The sequence below is a fragment of the Anoplophora glabripennis genome, unplaced genomic scaffold (assembly GCF_000390285.2).
Source record: "Anoplophora glabripennis isolate ALB-LARVAE unplaced genomic scaffold, Agla_2.0 scaffold604, whole genome shotgun sequence".
Classification (NCBI taxonomy): domain Eukaryota; kingdom Metazoa; phylum Arthropoda; class Insecta; order Coleoptera; family Cerambycidae; genus Anoplophora; species Anoplophora glabripennis.
The window spans coordinates 265644-282866 of NW_019416682.1; the positions used below are offsets into that span (position 1 = coordinate 265644).

Genomic DNA, 17223 nt, shown 5'->3' on the forward strand with positions numbered 1-17223 from the left:
GGCAAACTTGAACAATCAGGTTCGGTTTAAGAAAATAAAAAAACAGGCCGGTCTCGTACTGGCCGAAAATATTTCTACGGTGGGTAATAGTGTGGCGGAAAATCCCGTAACCTCAGTGCGCCGTCGACGTCCGTCACTGCAATTAAACATTTCAAAAGGCACAGTGCAGCGGTTAGTAGATTATAATACTGTCTTCTATTGATATACAGGATGTTTCAGAAAACATGAGCCAACGCTCGGGGGCAGATTCCTAACATAAACACAAGATTATTTCTTCATATCAACATGGGTCCGATTTCGCTTCATACCTCAACTACAAGGTGTCAAAGTTTTAAAATAAAATATGTTTTTTTCCAAAAATCTAGATTTCCACTTGAGAGAATTAAATGAAATTTAGACAACTAACTATTTACATGTGTATTCGGTAGTTTTTAGGTTAGGAATCTGCCCCCGAACGTTGGCCCATGTTTTCTGAAACACCCTCATGGTTTATTCTAAGTATACGAAACTGACATTTTTCGCTCAAATCGAAAATACGAAGTTAATGGTTGTGCTTAATTGTAAAAAAATCATTGTTAATAAGTTAAAATGATTTTGATAAAATTTGAACATATTTGAAAATAAGCCCTAAATGAAACCTTTTTCGAAAAAATAAACAAAATACGTCGGAAATTGGGCGATTTTTGGGTCCGTTTCACCCTAAATATAGATTTTATATGATACTGGCCGGTCACGCATAAATTCTGACTACGGTATCATTTTCAACTCATCAAAATTCATTAGAAATCTTCATCAGATCTTTGGATTTGGACTTTTCATGTTTTATCGATTACATACCTACCATCATATTGGCATCAGAATGAATAGCACTACCGCAGTCTGCATCTTCCTACTCGAGTTTTTTTTTGTGTGCCGATGTTATTTTAAAGTAGCTGTTTAACAGCAAGGTCAAAATATCCAGTTACTATAACAACAAAAATAGCATAGCTATAATCATTATATTATAAAATACAACACAAAGTTAGAAATTTGATTACAATAATTTTTAAGAAAATATATAAGTATATAACAAGATTCAAATCTTATCATATAGTAATGTATCATTCTCGAGGTACTTAACAGAGTTTAAGCTGACTCAACGATATCGTTACAAAGTAACGGTATTTTGTAACAGTATTTTTCTGGAGCGATATTACTTGTAACTTTACAAGTGTGTAACCGTTTTGTCTATCATTAATATAAGTACGTAATTAAATAGTTATTTAACAGTGATATAGGTATAAAATATTTTTTAAATAAATTAAATAATCTCCAATTTTAAGTAATAAGTAGTAATTTAAATAATAATAAGTATGGCCGATTCATGTGAGTTACAAATTTTTATGTTTTATAATAGGAGAACTACGTTGTCAATGTTTTTTGACTACTTTTAAGAAGAAAAATAACAAAACTCCTTTCCATCATTCACGTTTTTTTTCGGATAATTGAGACTAGCCATCATTTTTTTTTTTCAAATGAATATCCCCGAAATAAGTATGTATTACCTTAACCTAAATCTGGCTGAATAAACATTTTTTGCACTTGCAAATTAACCTGGTTAGACTAGCACAACATACATACATATTTCAACGAAGTCGAAAGATATGAGATGCTGTTTTCATGTTCGTTTAAAAGTTTTAAATCTCTGACATGTCACATGTTGCAGGAAATGTATTAACCTGAATTTATGCGAAACGGAAAAATATCGTATAATATATGTGCTCGTGGACCCACCTTCAATGAGTTCTAGATAGCTGCCCTATTTGTAACGTCCCTGTTAGGAAACATTAACAGTACTCTATTGTTGTGAATATTTTTCGATCTGCATATTGAGGTTCATTTACAAGAATGACTGTGAGATATCGTCAAACATTTTTCAAAGACTGCATTAGATGGATATGCCTGGCAACTTGAGTGATAATATAAATCATGGTTTTCACGGTCTTTCAAACAATATTCAATTGTATTTCAATTAAGTCAGTTTTTTTAGTTTATTTGTAGGTCTTCTCCAACAGGTTATTTGTACACTTCACCTGCCTACGATTTCATTTCTGTTACCCACAAGCGAATACATGAATTAATGTTGTGACTCATCGTAATTAATTAACGTGGCGTATTATTCATAACAGTTTTTTGCAATTTTAATACTGATGCATGTTAATTTCCGTATTCAAAATGCCTACTCGGCCGGGATATATATACATGCTTGAGCAGATTAACTTTCCACTAAAAATCCGTCTTACATTTCAAATTACAAGGTGTGATCTTTAATATATGATTACTCTTATTGTCCCGGAAACAAAACTGACTACTAAACATGTACCTACCTTTTTTTTTATTTTCTTTATTCCAAAAACTCACTATTAATGGAATTACATTACATCAGTCCTTTTATAATATGGTATCATAACTTATTTTAATTAATCTATTTTTAGAATATATACAGGGTAAGTTATAATTAGGTCTAACTGAAACTTCTCGCTAAAACCAATTTTATAAAAAAACCTTTGTACCAAAATGCTTCCTTACAAAGTTTCAGGGTGTTCAAGTTCGTTAAAAAATAGCATTTTCTTAATATTTCCAATACGTCTTAACAGATTGTTTTAAAATTTGACGCAGTAAATATCACTGTCAAATGCTACTCTCGTATGAGAAACCAGCAGAATACTAAAAACCAGTGACGTGTAACCGCCACTATGGTGAACTTTGGTGGAAAAAATGTTGTACCATTGACTAATATCGCAAATAATCTGTTTATTACTTACAATCATTATTGAGATGTAATTATTTTTATTTAAATGTGTTTCTAAAATCCAGATGGAAAAATCCATGCTTTGATAACCAAACAAAAGCATAAGTGCAAGCTATATCTAAAAAACAGATTATTTCCAGTCGCAATTTTTTTAATGTTCACCATCGTGCTGACTGCGCGTTGCTAACCTTTAGTACTCTGTTGGTTTCTCACAGGTGAGTAACAATTGACAGTGACATTTATTACATTAAATTTGTTAAGACGTTCTGGAAATATTAAGAAAATTCAACTTTTTAATCAACACCCTATATATTTGTAAGGAGGCATCTTGGAACAAAGGAATACTTGACTAATTATTTTGTTTTAGCGAGAAGTTTCACCGGTTAAATCAAAATTCTGAATCCTGAAAGGAATTAAAAGCTCTTATTGATTAGAAAATTGATCATAACTTTTTTAAATGCAGTATTTTAATTTTTTATACATAACATTTTTATGATAAAGATTATTAAAACAAAAATTTAAAAAAGTCGTCTTCTTTCAGATCGTTACGTTTTTCTTTTTTTTTGTAAATTTATATTTTTCTAAAGTCATGTGTCGCATATAGTGGATAAATCCGAAATAAAAATTACACCAAATAGTTTTCTCCATATTTTAAAATCATTTTGTATCATACAGGGTGTCCAATTTCTTCTGGACATTGTATAACTCAATTTTTTCTAACTAAACACCCAGTGTATTATTTCATTATTATTTGATGACTTTTCAACGCGAGAGTTCCAACAAAAGAAAATTAAGTACAGTGAATATTTATTAGAAACAGGTCCCAGCACACCTTAATAAAATCGAGTTGAAATTAAATTTTACATCTCCAAATGTCATGTTTCATTATTTGCATAAAATCAAAATATATGTTATTGAAAAGCTTGTCATTCTGAGGTCTGTAATTCTAACTACATATTTTTCTATATGAAATGTATCAGATAAGCATTGCAGTAAATAGTTTTATTGATTCTTGAATAAATCATAAAAACCATATCCTGTTGTCATGTTTAAATTCGGAAATATATTTTATATTTCCGGAAATTAAAAATTAAATAAAAACATTTTAATAGTAACTTTCAGATACAATATCAATATAAAAATCGGATTTAAATTCAACAAGAAATTAAATAATTCAATAATACAGGGTGTTTCATTTGAAAAAAATAAAGTTAGACAAGATTTAGAAGAAATGAAACACCCTGTATGACGTTAAATAATTTAAAAATGTAAAGAAATTAAGTTGGTCAAAATTTTATTCGAAACACTTTTTTGTATTATTGGGATTTCCAGAATAATGGAAGGAATCCGTCTTAAATGGAACATCTTGTATGCATTGAGCAATTATGATAGTTTCATTTTGATCGAATTTATACCTGACCTCTCCATAAATGTTGTTGTTCATGTATTGTAAATAATCCAAGATAATATAGTTAATGCAGGAACATTATAGTACGTCGCCTATCATCAGTTTTAATTATAAGGATAATGCTACTACAAGATAATAGCTATTTTCCATTACTACAAATAGAGAGAGTGGAGACACCTGGAAAACATTCTGTAAAGTCGGTAAGGGAGCGAAAATAAAAATAAAACTAATTTTTTATACATAGTAAGATTTAAATTGTTTATTCGAATTTGCTCATTGTCTGAGGAAGGAAAGAAGCAAATTTAAAATTTCACCCACTCAGTTCAGGATTATTGTTCAAAAAATTTACTGGCTTCAGACAAAATCCAAATAGGCATCATTTTGTAGAAATAATATTAAATTCAGTATTCTTATCTCTATGAGGGTATTTATCATTTATAGGTAATTTAGGCATAGAGTACTAATATTTGTACTGATTGCAATATTGTCTCTAAACAATACTGGTTAATAATTTTGTTGTGTGCATACTTCTTATAAGTAAGAACATAATTGATTAATTGATCAAATATAGGTAAGTAGGTATTATCAGTTGTACCAGGCTTAGTTTTAAAAACAAGTTCCTAATCCCAACAACTTTTCTCAAAACGTACACCTTAAAATATATAAAAAGTAGAAAAAATTTGAAAATAAACTTGGTTATTTATGTACCTGCTAGTCACAAATAAATTAAATTAAATATTTTGTACATCCATAATTTTTGAAATTTAATATTATATAAACAGGTGTTTTACACTTTCAAAAAGTTCTATATTGCAATTTTATTATCATAGATTTAGTAAGGAAACACTTCGTAAAGAGAAAATTATTAAAAAAAAGCTATTCCTTATTAACTATGTATTAAAAGTGTTCTATAAATATATTTGACATGTATATCATTACCTACATATTTTTACTTTTGATTTCATTTATCAATTTATCTCACATCTTTCCCTTCTATGATTTTTCAGTAACGCTATTATCTAATTTATCTTGAAACATATTGGAAAGCATTCCCAAAAATCAATTTATAAGAATATTGTACTAGGTGCTATTTAAAATATTACCTATAAATGAGGTCTAACAGTGACCAAGGAATTGTGGAATGTCGGAATAAACAGAACATGTATAAAGTAACACTTTTTATTAAATAGTATAAAATTTTTATATGCTCAATAAGACTAAATAAGGCACTATACAATGGCATAATTATAACGTTATAGAAGTTACAACACTTCATTTGACTAGAAAATAATAGTGAATTCACTTTCAGACAAAAACACTATTTTAGCTGAATTGTAATTCTAAAACACCGTTTTTATCCATTACATCATTCACTAATTTGATAAAGTATTTACAAAAATATATTAAATTTTCTTAAAAGCTAAGTACATTTATATACAAATTGTGGTAGGATTCATTTGTACATAATTTTCAGTTTTATTCAGTCTTTTCAAAAGGCACTATTTATCAAAATATTATTAATAAATACTGTTACAAAAAAGGAACCGAAATGTAAGCGGAATGTTCTAACGATAGATCAAAGGGTATACGAGAAAATAATAAATAAATAATAGTAACAAAACTTAACTACGAAGAACTAGTACATTTTTTCTGGGTGCATTAACGTAGAACCCCCTGTACATCCGCCCTCGGTATGTTTCGTGAGCAGAGACATTCTCGAAAACGTTTTGCTGCAGCTAGTGCAAGAATATTTTTTCACGTCAGAGTGTGTCTGAAGGTGGGCCCTAAGATTTGACCTATCAGCGAACGCTCTGTTACAGTAAGTACAAGAAAATGGCTTTTCACCTGTGTGGGTGCGGATGTGACCCTGCAGCAGCCATGGCCTTGAAAACGCTTTTCCGCAGATGGTGCATTTGCAGGGCAATGTATGGGTTCTGATGTGCATCTTCAGGGCGCCGAGCGAAACGTACACTTTCTCACAATATTTACAACTGAAAGATTTTTTTGGACCTTCACCGGCAGCACAGTGAAACTGGCGATGTTTCGATAAACCGGAAAATGTTGAGTAACTTTTTCCGCAGTCAGGGCATTGGTGTCTGATCCCTTGTCTTCGCTTTTCCGACAAATCTTCAGCTGATGAAACCGTTTGCGGTGGTGGAGAAGTAGTTGAACTGTTTGGGCTCAGGGAATTCTGGTCTATGGAGGAATACACTGTTGGTCTCAATGCCAGAGGTTGGAGAGGTTGTTGCACATGGTGTGGTGGCGATAAGGAACTATCTCTGTACGGTGATGTAGGACCCATGTACACGTTTTCGTGATGGTATGGATAAGGCATGTAATGGTAAGCTGGATGATACATTGGAGCAACACTTCGATGCCATGTTTGAGGAGCATATTCTGGACTTATTGGGATAGGATACTCTATGCGAGGTTCCACTTTAATAGGTGGTTGGTATAAGAAGTGCGTCGGTGATGGCGAAGACATAGGTGGAGAAGACGGTGGTGAATTGGACATTGAAGACTGAGGTGAAGCTGGAGACAGTGCAGGTGATGACGAAGGCGATACAGATGCCAAACGACCATTCCTGCTCAGATCCTCAGGTTTCGTTGACAGATTTTCTGGTTCGTCTGCAAAGAAAATAAAAATATTAGTCACGAAAACAAGTTTTGTTTAAAACGTTTTTAAATGTTATGTTGGAATCAGTATTTGGATTTTATAATAATTCATATTTTTTAGATTGGTACACACCTGGTATATCATCGAACACGATGGGCCTCTTTTTGAGTGGGCAATGTGCATAGTTCTTAGCCATGATTGTAACAGGCATATTCACAGGCACTCACACAAAACTTAATCCAAAAATTGTAACACTAAATCGAAAAACACAAAGTCCAATACAGTAACTAAAACTAACGTAACGTATAACGTTGTAACTCTATACTAAGCCACGATAAGCTCTCTTAGTCAGCTGAACCGATTCTGAATCAGGAAACAGGGAATACCTAGTTATTAACCGTCTCCCCACCACTTTCCGTGCACGTGCCGGTGCACCAATGATCTGCCAGAAGCGGGCTGGCACCCAATCGAGGAGCTTTCCTCAGATGGAGGGAGTTAAGCAGGTGTGCTTCTGAATAGGATATGGTAAAAAGACTATATTGTTATACTGTTAGGTGGCTTAAGTTTGTCGGTGGATAGATTAAATGACAGGCCGATTTTTTATGTGTTCATTTTCGTATTGCGCGCTACGCTAAACCAGATTTAGCAAGACGTTGCGTAATTGCCATTGCGGTGCTGTTACAGCTTTTGTTCGTTGCATGAAGGAGACTTTAATGACTACATAGAACAATAACTTGTACTTCAGCAGAGATTATTGTGTATTAAATCAATCATATGGATATAATACTTCCTCAGAGAAAAATCATTTTTATTGATGCTGTATATTTCTAGAAGCATTTATTGTCGGCACATAATAATATAGAACTAAGGCCAAATTTGCTTTTAAATTTTTATTCGCAATAGATGTATAAAATACCTACCTATTGTAGTTATTTAATTATTTTATTCAATAGCAAATAAAAATATCTTGTTAATGCAAATTAAATAGCTATATTGACACAATTTATCAGTATCTTAGTACAGAACTTTATACCAAACTTGGAAATACTTAGGTAAGTATGTAACTCAATGTTGGTATTTAAACATTTTTTATATACAAAAATAATTTAATGTTCCATAACAGATGGCTTCGTCAGATCTCAAATGCATTAGTTACTTTTTGTCTTAACAATAAATTAATAGATAATAAATTATACATTGAAGTATCTGTACCATACCTAAAAAGCTGATGGTATCTGCGACATACTCTACCTGCACCTAATTAAATATTTATAATTTTACAAATTCATTAACTAGAATTTACTGAATTGTAGAAAGTAAATAAAATCCTTCTTTACAAAATAAATAAACAAATTGTATCTACAGAAATTAAGTTTTTAATAAATTCTACGTATCTATTTTTATATATAAAAAAAACATCTAAATATAACGACGTCATCTATTAAAATACTATCGTCAAGTAAAAGTTAGTGTTACTCAATGTTACTATTAACTGTATTTATCTGTAAGTACCCACTAACTAGCTGCAAGTAGTATTTGGTTACATTTTACAGATTATTATGTGTCTGGGGCGCATATCTGCACATGTTTAAATGCATGGTGGTGCGGTATGGTCTGGCCAGGTGAGGCGAGGGGATGTATTTTACCACCCCATCTGGAGGGTGCCCTTCTGCTCTTGTATTCCGGAACGCCGTAACGGTCTTTTCCAATATACAGCTGTCTTTTGTTGCGCGTGCCATTGCACTCACTGCAGGCTAGATCCACAATCTTAGAAATTTTGCGTGCACCTTTAAATATCCATAAGACACAAAATAGGTAATTATTGTTTTGGAATATGTATTTTCCAATATTATGCTTAGGTGCAACGAAATGTTTTAATTTAATTTTGTAGTATGGTGAACTACTAATTAATTAAGCAGAAAAAATTTGTATTTTGCAGAATATCGTTAAAAAATATAAAAAAAGATCATCTTGTACCAAGTTGATTGCACTTACTATTATTTTAAAATGTCACAATTTTTATAAATAAATTAATTAAAGATAATTAATAGATTGAATTGAATTTAAAATTATGTCTCTTTTCTAATGCAAAATTTTGTTTCTCAGAAACGGTTAACAAGTACATTTTTTAATGATTTTTAATAAAAATCTGTTTAATTTCTGAAAAAAAACGCTAAAAGTTTTTTTATATCTAAACTAAATTATTTCTGACTAGAGTTAGATACCAAAGTTCTGTATTTTCATTATTTCATTGAAAAATCTATACTTAATTATAGTTTCTTTTTGTTAATCTTAAATTAAAAATCAAAGGACTTTTTTATATTAGAGTCGCTCGAAACAGTTTTAACTATTTTTCTCGTAAAATCAAATCTACTCTCAGGATCTGTAATTCCATTAATATCGAGTTTTTACAGAATTGTCATAGGAACTTGTACCATTATTTTAATGAATAGAATCAAATTTTTTGCTCACAGTTTCCGGAAACCCTACATGAAATTATATTACATCTTTAAATATAAAGCATCTTAACTCTTTTATTTATAAAAACATTGAGTGCAAAAGAGTAGCTATCAACTAAATGTTTATATAGGGTGACTCGAGAGGAAGCTCCAAACTCTAGGAATGTATTCTACAGGTATAAAAATAAATTGAAAAAACTCAAATCCCCGATTTTTGTTTGCTTTCAAGTTAAAAATGTTAAACGTCACACAAAATTAATAAATACATAATTAAATCGACATCGGGTATACGATATTTATTTTAGTGATTTATTAATTTAAGACTTACAGTAAATTTGAAGACAAACGAAAATAGCATCGTTGCACATGAATACTACAATAGAACACTGTCTGTGTGAAGTTTTATTATGACGTTTAACATTTGAATTTTTAAAATTATTTTTACGTGTAGAAAACACTAATAGAGTTTGGAGCGTTCCTCCGACTTACCCTGTATAATTTTATACAGAGTATACCAGAAGGCGCGACAAATCAAACCTATATTTTTTTAAATTTAACGTCTTTTGTATACTATTAAATATAAAGCCTTTTCAGGATTGAAATGATAGAAAGTCTAATGGGGCTACCTCTATTGATAAGGAAGGTATGACCATTAGAATATGGCATAAGAGTATGTAATATATTGGAATAAGACTAAGTTACATTCATGGTATGTTCTAATATCTATATTTTTCTTGATTTCAATTATTGCAATCCTGTAAAAAGATTCTATTAAAATATGGTACAATATATATACATTATAATTTAAAAAATCACGAATTTTGTTTGTCACGTCTTTTGAGAACTCCCTATATTAAGGTCTATGATGTGTATGTACTACTAAAAGAACTTTTGTTGTATTAAGCCTCTCAAAATCAAAATAACCTCAAATATAAGTTTTTTTGTTATCATTCTTGCCTGTTGTTGATGGTTTTAATAAATGTCTCTATTTGAAATACCATATAAATAAACAAACGTAAAATTAAAATAAACTAACACGAACAGCATGTGACCTTCTTTAAGCCTCTCAAAATCAAAATAACCTCAAATATAAGTTTTTTTTGTTATCATTCTTGCCTGTTGTTGATGGTTTTAATAAATGTCTTTATTTGAAATGTCATGGGTATAAATAAACAAACGTAAAATTAAAATAAACTAACACGAGCAGCATGTGTCCTTTGTCTCTTTTTAAAGTACCTTCTAAGTATTACCTTATTTTATGTGATACCTACCTATATATGTTTTGTATAATTTGTATATGAAGATAGTAATTTTAATAGTGGTTTAAACAACTTCAGAAAAAATATTTATTTATAGTTTACAAATAGGGTGTTATTTTAAGCAATGAAATATTAATTATTAATTTACACATCGATCTGGTTTTATGAAATATATTTAAAAAAGCTCAGTTTCTAATACAGTAACAATACTTCTTTACCAAAATTGATTATCCACCATTTGTTACATAACATAATACTTATAAATATACTACATACCTACGTATACCAGTAGTACCTACATAATTGGGTATATAATTCTTCGCTTCTATGACACGAGATCTATTATTATCACTAGATGCTAAATTTTATAATATTCCGAGCACCCACTATAAATCATTCATTCATTTTTTCTTTTCATGGTCGGAATAATCAATAATGCTGTTAATTTATAATAATTATCGGGAGCAAAAAATATATTTGTTCACAGTGATATACAGAGATAATAATTCAGCGACATGTAAGGTTTATTGTTTATTATTATTATTTTGCATAAGCATCTATTCGAGGAAGTTCAGTCCCATTAAACCGCCTCGTTATTCATAAACAATGATCGTCTACTTATATGAGTCATTTAATTAAAACAAATCGACACCTTATTCTTATTTGCGTAATAGAAAACTTTTAACAGATGTGCTAGTTCCACAGAACATCTGCTCCGTAAAATCATATGTAAACTATGCTATACGACCTAATTAATACACTTTCAATATTAGTACGGGAAATCTACGATTAAGTATTACAAGAACCGAGAAATCGACAATTTCATTATTTTCGTTTTAGTGATAGTACTTAATCTTGTCCACAAAGGTTTCTAAAATACTCACGCTTGTTTTGTCCAAATGGAATCACCAATAAAAAAAATCTTTTGATTGCCACCTAATGGTACATTGTCTACACATGGTACAGTGCATATTGCTTGTATCATAATCAGATTTCAGTATTGGTGTTAAAGTCACTGAAAGATATTTTGTAAAGCATTTGGATAATTTCAGAAAACTTAATAGTAATAATATTAAACCACTAAAAATAGTTCTACATTCCAGTGATCCTAAATTAAACCTAACTTGTAAAGCTTTTTCATCAATACTCCAAGTTTATGTCTTGGCAAATATACGTTGATTTTCTTCTATAGTTTCTACATCATTATTGTATATATATAATATATAATCATATTCAAGTGAAAATACAGAATTTTCAGTGTTTCAGTGTTATAGAAAGGTTTAATGATACAGATTATAAAACTTGTCCGATTTTCCCACAGAATTGAATTGATTAATAAATTTGAATCGAAAACAATAAGAATAATAATACTTTAGTGGAAGTAACCCGATGAAAGGTAATGTTAGTAAGATTGTAATTATATCAGACTAAATCCAATTTTTAACTATAAAACATTACTTTACGTTTTGAATCATTTAACGACAATTTAATGTTAATACACGACTTAAGATAAAAATTTGTTGCCGGAAAGAGATGCAATCCTTGGTTGATGTCATGTCATCGGCAAATAAAAGTTGTTCACATGATATTGCATAGGTCATTGATAAAAAGTAGACGAAGTAGTGGTCTCAGGTTAGAACCTTGAGGAACTCCTGATGTGACCACCATGAGGAAACCTAAGACCGTTGTATATAATAAACTGTGTTCCATTACATAAATAAGAAGCAAAAAATGATATGGGAGTATCGATAAATCCAAGATATGAGGATTTTTGTACAATTAAATAAAGATCTACCCTGCCGAAGGTGTTGGTAAAATCGGTATATATGTGCAAATAACTTAATTTTTTTGTAAATTCTAAAGTACTGATAAAATTATGAAATTAGGCATGTGCATCTTAATACAATAATAAATTTTTCAGTTTTATATAGATACCTACAATCTGTTATTTCAGCAGTCAGATTTTTTCTCAATTGAAAAATTCTTATTTTGGTAAACTCGATCAAATTATTGAATTTTTTAAGTTCTGGTGGATAACAAAATGGAAGATAGGTACATTGTCGGAAAATATTTATTAAAATATTCAAAGAAAGAAAAAGTGATAAAATTAATTAAGTTAATTTTAAACTTATTCATTTTATGGCAACATGCGTGAAATTATTGTTATTCACAAGTAATTTTATAGGTAGATATATTTATTTCGTGAAAAAAAAAATATTAATTTCATATCAACCATTTTTATGTCCAATTTTGATTTATTCAACAGAAGTAACAAATTTTCTGTTTCTGGAAAACTTATGTTAGTAACTAACCGTCACATCAGAAATATCTACAACTGCTCTTCTTAAAATGGTGTCCTAATATAGTGCAGAAGAATATCAATCCAAAATAATTTTTCACATAACAATATAACTTTTTCTCGAATACCTCAAATTTAGAAAAGATAAAAAAAGATTTTTACATTTGCGAAACAATTTTTATCTCATATAAAATACCGATGTTCTCGTATGGAATTTGCCATACATGTTAACTAATGACATTGTCTGAACAACTACTCTGCTAGTTATCGACCCCGTCCAGCAGTATCTAGTAAACTGTTAATATCATTTGCCAGCAGAATCACCAGATATATACCGATTTCTAACTTATTAGTTCTCACCAGTATGCCATAGGTAAAACTACTGACGAACAATTTAGCTATCTGTATGTTTATCAATGGGCATGTTTTGAGTGTGGGTGAGATATAATTTACTTATTGCTTATCTACTTATCTTATACTTATATTACCCACACTCATGAAAAAAATAGACCGTTCATAGGTACCTATTAAATGCACTTCACAATATGTAAAAGGTCAGCATTGCACCATGACAAACAACATATCGAACATACTACTGCGTAAAAGATATACGAGGTATGTTCAAAAAATAACAGTTATGCATTCAAAGGATCAAAACGGGAGACGAAAGCTGCGTTTACGGATACGACATTGAGACAAACGTTCAATCGTCAGAACGGACTGGCAAAGGATCTCCACACCCCTAGAAAGCACGTCAGTATCTAACAAACGTCTGTTTTTTCGACTTTATTGGAATTTGCATTTTGAATTGTTGCCTCAAGGTGAAACCTGGACTCGGTGTACTATTAAGGCATTTTACAACGGTTACGTGAAAAAAGACACCTGAGTTGGGGTGAGGCAATTGATGGTTCTTGCACCAGCTTTGTCAACTCATTAGTTTTATGCTAAAAATCAGATTATTGTCCTCTCTCATCCTCCTCACTCGCCAGACCTGGCTCCTTGCGATTTTTTCTTATTTCCGATTTTAAAATCAGGGGAGAAGGAGACAAGGACCAATAATGTGTAAAATTAATAATAAAGTTTTAAAAAATACAGTTCTGTTATTTTTTAAACAGACTTCGAACAACATGTTTTGCTTTTGTAATTGTTTTATTACGGATTCATTTGTAAATTCAAGGAAGTAAAATTATTAAATCTATACAATTTTGGAAATAAAGCAACTTCAGAAACTTTGACTATGAATATGAGTATTCAAGATCAAATGCAAAACAAAGTTAAAGTAAACATGTCTATTATTTTTAAAGAAACAATTTCTGTTATGGAACACCTAGTTAATCTGCTATAAAAAATACATACAGTCTCTAGACTATCGATATAATTCAGACAAAAGGGTTCTACAAGTTCATTCTCGTAGCACCAGTCTAGACGTCAAAAATATGCAACGGTTTATAAAAATTTGGAGCTTAATTTTTACATGTTACTTATATAATTTCTACTTTAGTAATTATTCTACAAAGATCTATACATAACTATGGATAGATCAAGACTATTTCAAATATATAGTTAACTTATTAGATGGTAGCTGTGTATTTTGTATACATATTACACCTTTTATATTTTGGATAAATTCACATGAAGAATAATATTATTGTCTAAAAGTGTAAGATATCGAAAATCAATGAGTGCTTTAAACAAAATTGTGATCTATTTGTAGGTATGTCTTTCAAATAATAAGTTTTTATTTTCTACAATTAAGTAAAATAAGTACGTAGTTACAATTACAAGAAAAAAGTTATTATCTACAATTATTAATTTTGATTAAATTTCACTACTATCTTCTAAAAATTGCTTTTTCAGTTTCCAATCCAGTTTAATTTTTTATAATAATAGTGATAAGAAGTACAATGTTAAATATTCTCAAATTATCCTAATTAAACAAATTTACCACTTGCTTCATGTCAATTAAGGAAACAAAACAAAACTTGTTTAGGTAGATTGTTTGTTGTTTTAAATAGCGATAAAATCAAATTAAATACAGGCCAGACATCGATAAGACCATGGCGTAAGCAAACACCCGAAAGATAAAAAATCATTAAACAGTTCTACGACCATATATCCTTTGTTTTCATCGCTAAAGGGTTAAATCTCGGTCTAGATTTATAAATATTATAAAAAAACGTGTAAAGGGTGCTACGGGTCGATGTGGTATATTTTTAAATGGAGCACCTGGTTGGAAACCAGGTCGGCAAGTTAAAAACACACCTGGGTTCGGCAGGCATTGCACCCTTGATTTAATAAGTAGTTTTTTAGACGACTTGATCACTCAACAATTTTACTCCGGTCTGATTTCAGTTTAGGTACATATTTTCGTAAGGTTTAGATATATGGAATATGGTGTTTATATGTTTGGTTATAATCAATATGATCTTAATGAGACAAGCATGTGCAGAATATAACAAAATTATAAATATACGTCATCCTAAACTTGAATTTTCAATTTTAAGAGTAAACAAAATTTAGAGGCAGTAACTGTACTTATAATAATTGAAAAAGACATATTTTCTGAATAAAAACTTTATTTGATCGATAATCAAATTGGTTATGATTGTTATGAATTGCATTTATATGGATTTTTGTAGTCATGATTATTTCAGTTTGAAGTAAAACCTAAAATAATATTTTTTGATTATCTGTAGAATGATTAAAACCCTTTTTTATTTACCATTTATTGACTGAATAAATTGATCAACTGATTTCAATTTGAAGATTTTACTAACACAATATTTATTCAATAAGAGACCATACCTACCATGTTTATTATTGTATTTCATTAATCTGTCATAAGTTATATCTAGAATCATTGATTACGTGTTGGTTTTTATTGAAAAATTTAATAGCCGTAAGTTTTATCTACCTTGAACAATAAATTGGTCAATTTATTGGAATATAAAAAGTTCATTACTGCAGCGAATTGGAACAGTTTTTTGATCAATTCTTGGAGAATTTATTAGTTAAAACATTGTTATCTAAACGCAAACCTCAATTTTGTAATATCGAAATGAGGAAAGTATTGTTTTATTGTTAAATTTTCCTTTTTCCTCTTGAAACTGATGTAATTTTTACGAAAAGTAACATTTCTTTTAATTGATAGTTCTCTTATCTAAATAAACTTCTCAATTGTGCAAGGAAATTTTTCCACTTTGAGTAGTATACAAACAATAATGTAGGGTACCAAATGTCCGAATTAAATCAAGTTCTGTTGTATGGCCTATTTGATTCTAGAAAAAAAATTTCTTTGTTTCTAGGTATTTTTCCATCCGTGAAAAATAAAAATAAAAATTAAATAAACACTTGTATCAAAAATGATTGCTCAAAAGTTATAACTATCTAAAAATCTCACAGTGAAAAAAACAGACAAATAAAAAAATACACATTTCTAAATCACGCACTTTAGTTAGTTACCGTTTCGAAAAACAATTTGTTTTCGTTTTCAAAACTAAGAAATATGTTTGAGAGTTAAAATCTTAGTTTACCTATCTGCTACTATGGCTACATATTTATCTATTTAGTTTATTTTATATGACATTACATGAATGTATAGCAATGGTCAATATGATGGACAACAGTAGCCCACACAAAAATACAAATATAGATGTACACACAGTATGCAATATACAATATACACACATATACATAAAATGCTAACATTGATTGTACTACAATTGTACTACAATTGATAAAATTCGGAAATAGAATAATTTTTTTTTGTATATTTAAAGATATTCAAGTTATTACAGCGCTTAATGTTACCAGGCAAGTTATTAAAAATCGTTAAGCCAACATGATCAGGTAATTTCGATATGATATTTATTCTGATATTACTTAATTATTTTCAGATTTATGGGCAACAACAAGAAGGATTCAAGTTCAAAGAGTAATTTGAAACACATCTTTTACATCATCGTTTAGCAAAATAATCACAGATTATTTTAATTTTCTATTAACGGTATTAATTTGCTTTTCTAAATTTTGTCCGAACCCTATTGAATTATATGACCGTTTTTCTTCGCTTTTTTATGTAGTATTTGTGTTCATACATTCTAATATTTAAGGATTAAGAGATATAAATGCAATTTCTTAGAATGTGTTTTAGACAAACAGTGAATTTGTTTAAAAAACTGTTATAGTTCTAACGTTAAATGTATTACATATTTTTCTTAATTTTTCAGTAATACAGAAATATGTAAGTAGGTATATGGAATTTTCATTGTATAAGCAATTTCTTTGTTTGTTGTCTCACACAAATTGTTTTACTTACAAAATTCTAAATTCTATGAACATAATGCCCAGGGTATTGATTATTTATTAATAAATTTGTTTATGAATTTCA

At 29.7% G+C, this 17223-nt stretch overlaps 1 protein-coding gene across 1 annotated transcript; it reads right to left on the bottom strand.

Annotated features, from left to right (window-relative positions):
* Positions 1-5415: 5415 nt before the first annotated feature.
* Positions 5416-7153, bottom strand: LOC108913960 (protein snail homolog Sna-like). The gene is made up of 2 exons (XM_018719626.2): positions 6949-7153; positions 5416-6827 (listed from the first exon to the last, which is right to left on the bottom strand). The coding sequence occupies exons 1-2, from the start codon at positions 7025-7027 to the stop codon at positions 5836-5838; spliced, it is 1071 nt and encodes a 356-aa protein (XP_018575142.1). The 5' UTR covers positions 7028-7153; the 3' UTR covers positions 5416-5835.
* Positions 7154-17223: the final 10070 nt, after the last annotated feature.

What these genes read in the sequence shown, in the direction of transcription:
- LOC108913960 (XM_018719626.2), bottom strand. Translation starts at nt 7,027, where the DNA reads ATGCCTGTTACAATCATGGCTAAGAACTATGCACATTGCCCACTCAAA. An exon ending in CGTGTTCGATGATATACCAG is followed by an intron (nt 6,828 to 6,948) that starts GTGTGTACCAAT and finishes TTTTCTTTGCAG; the next exon opens with ACGAACCAGAAAATCTGTCA.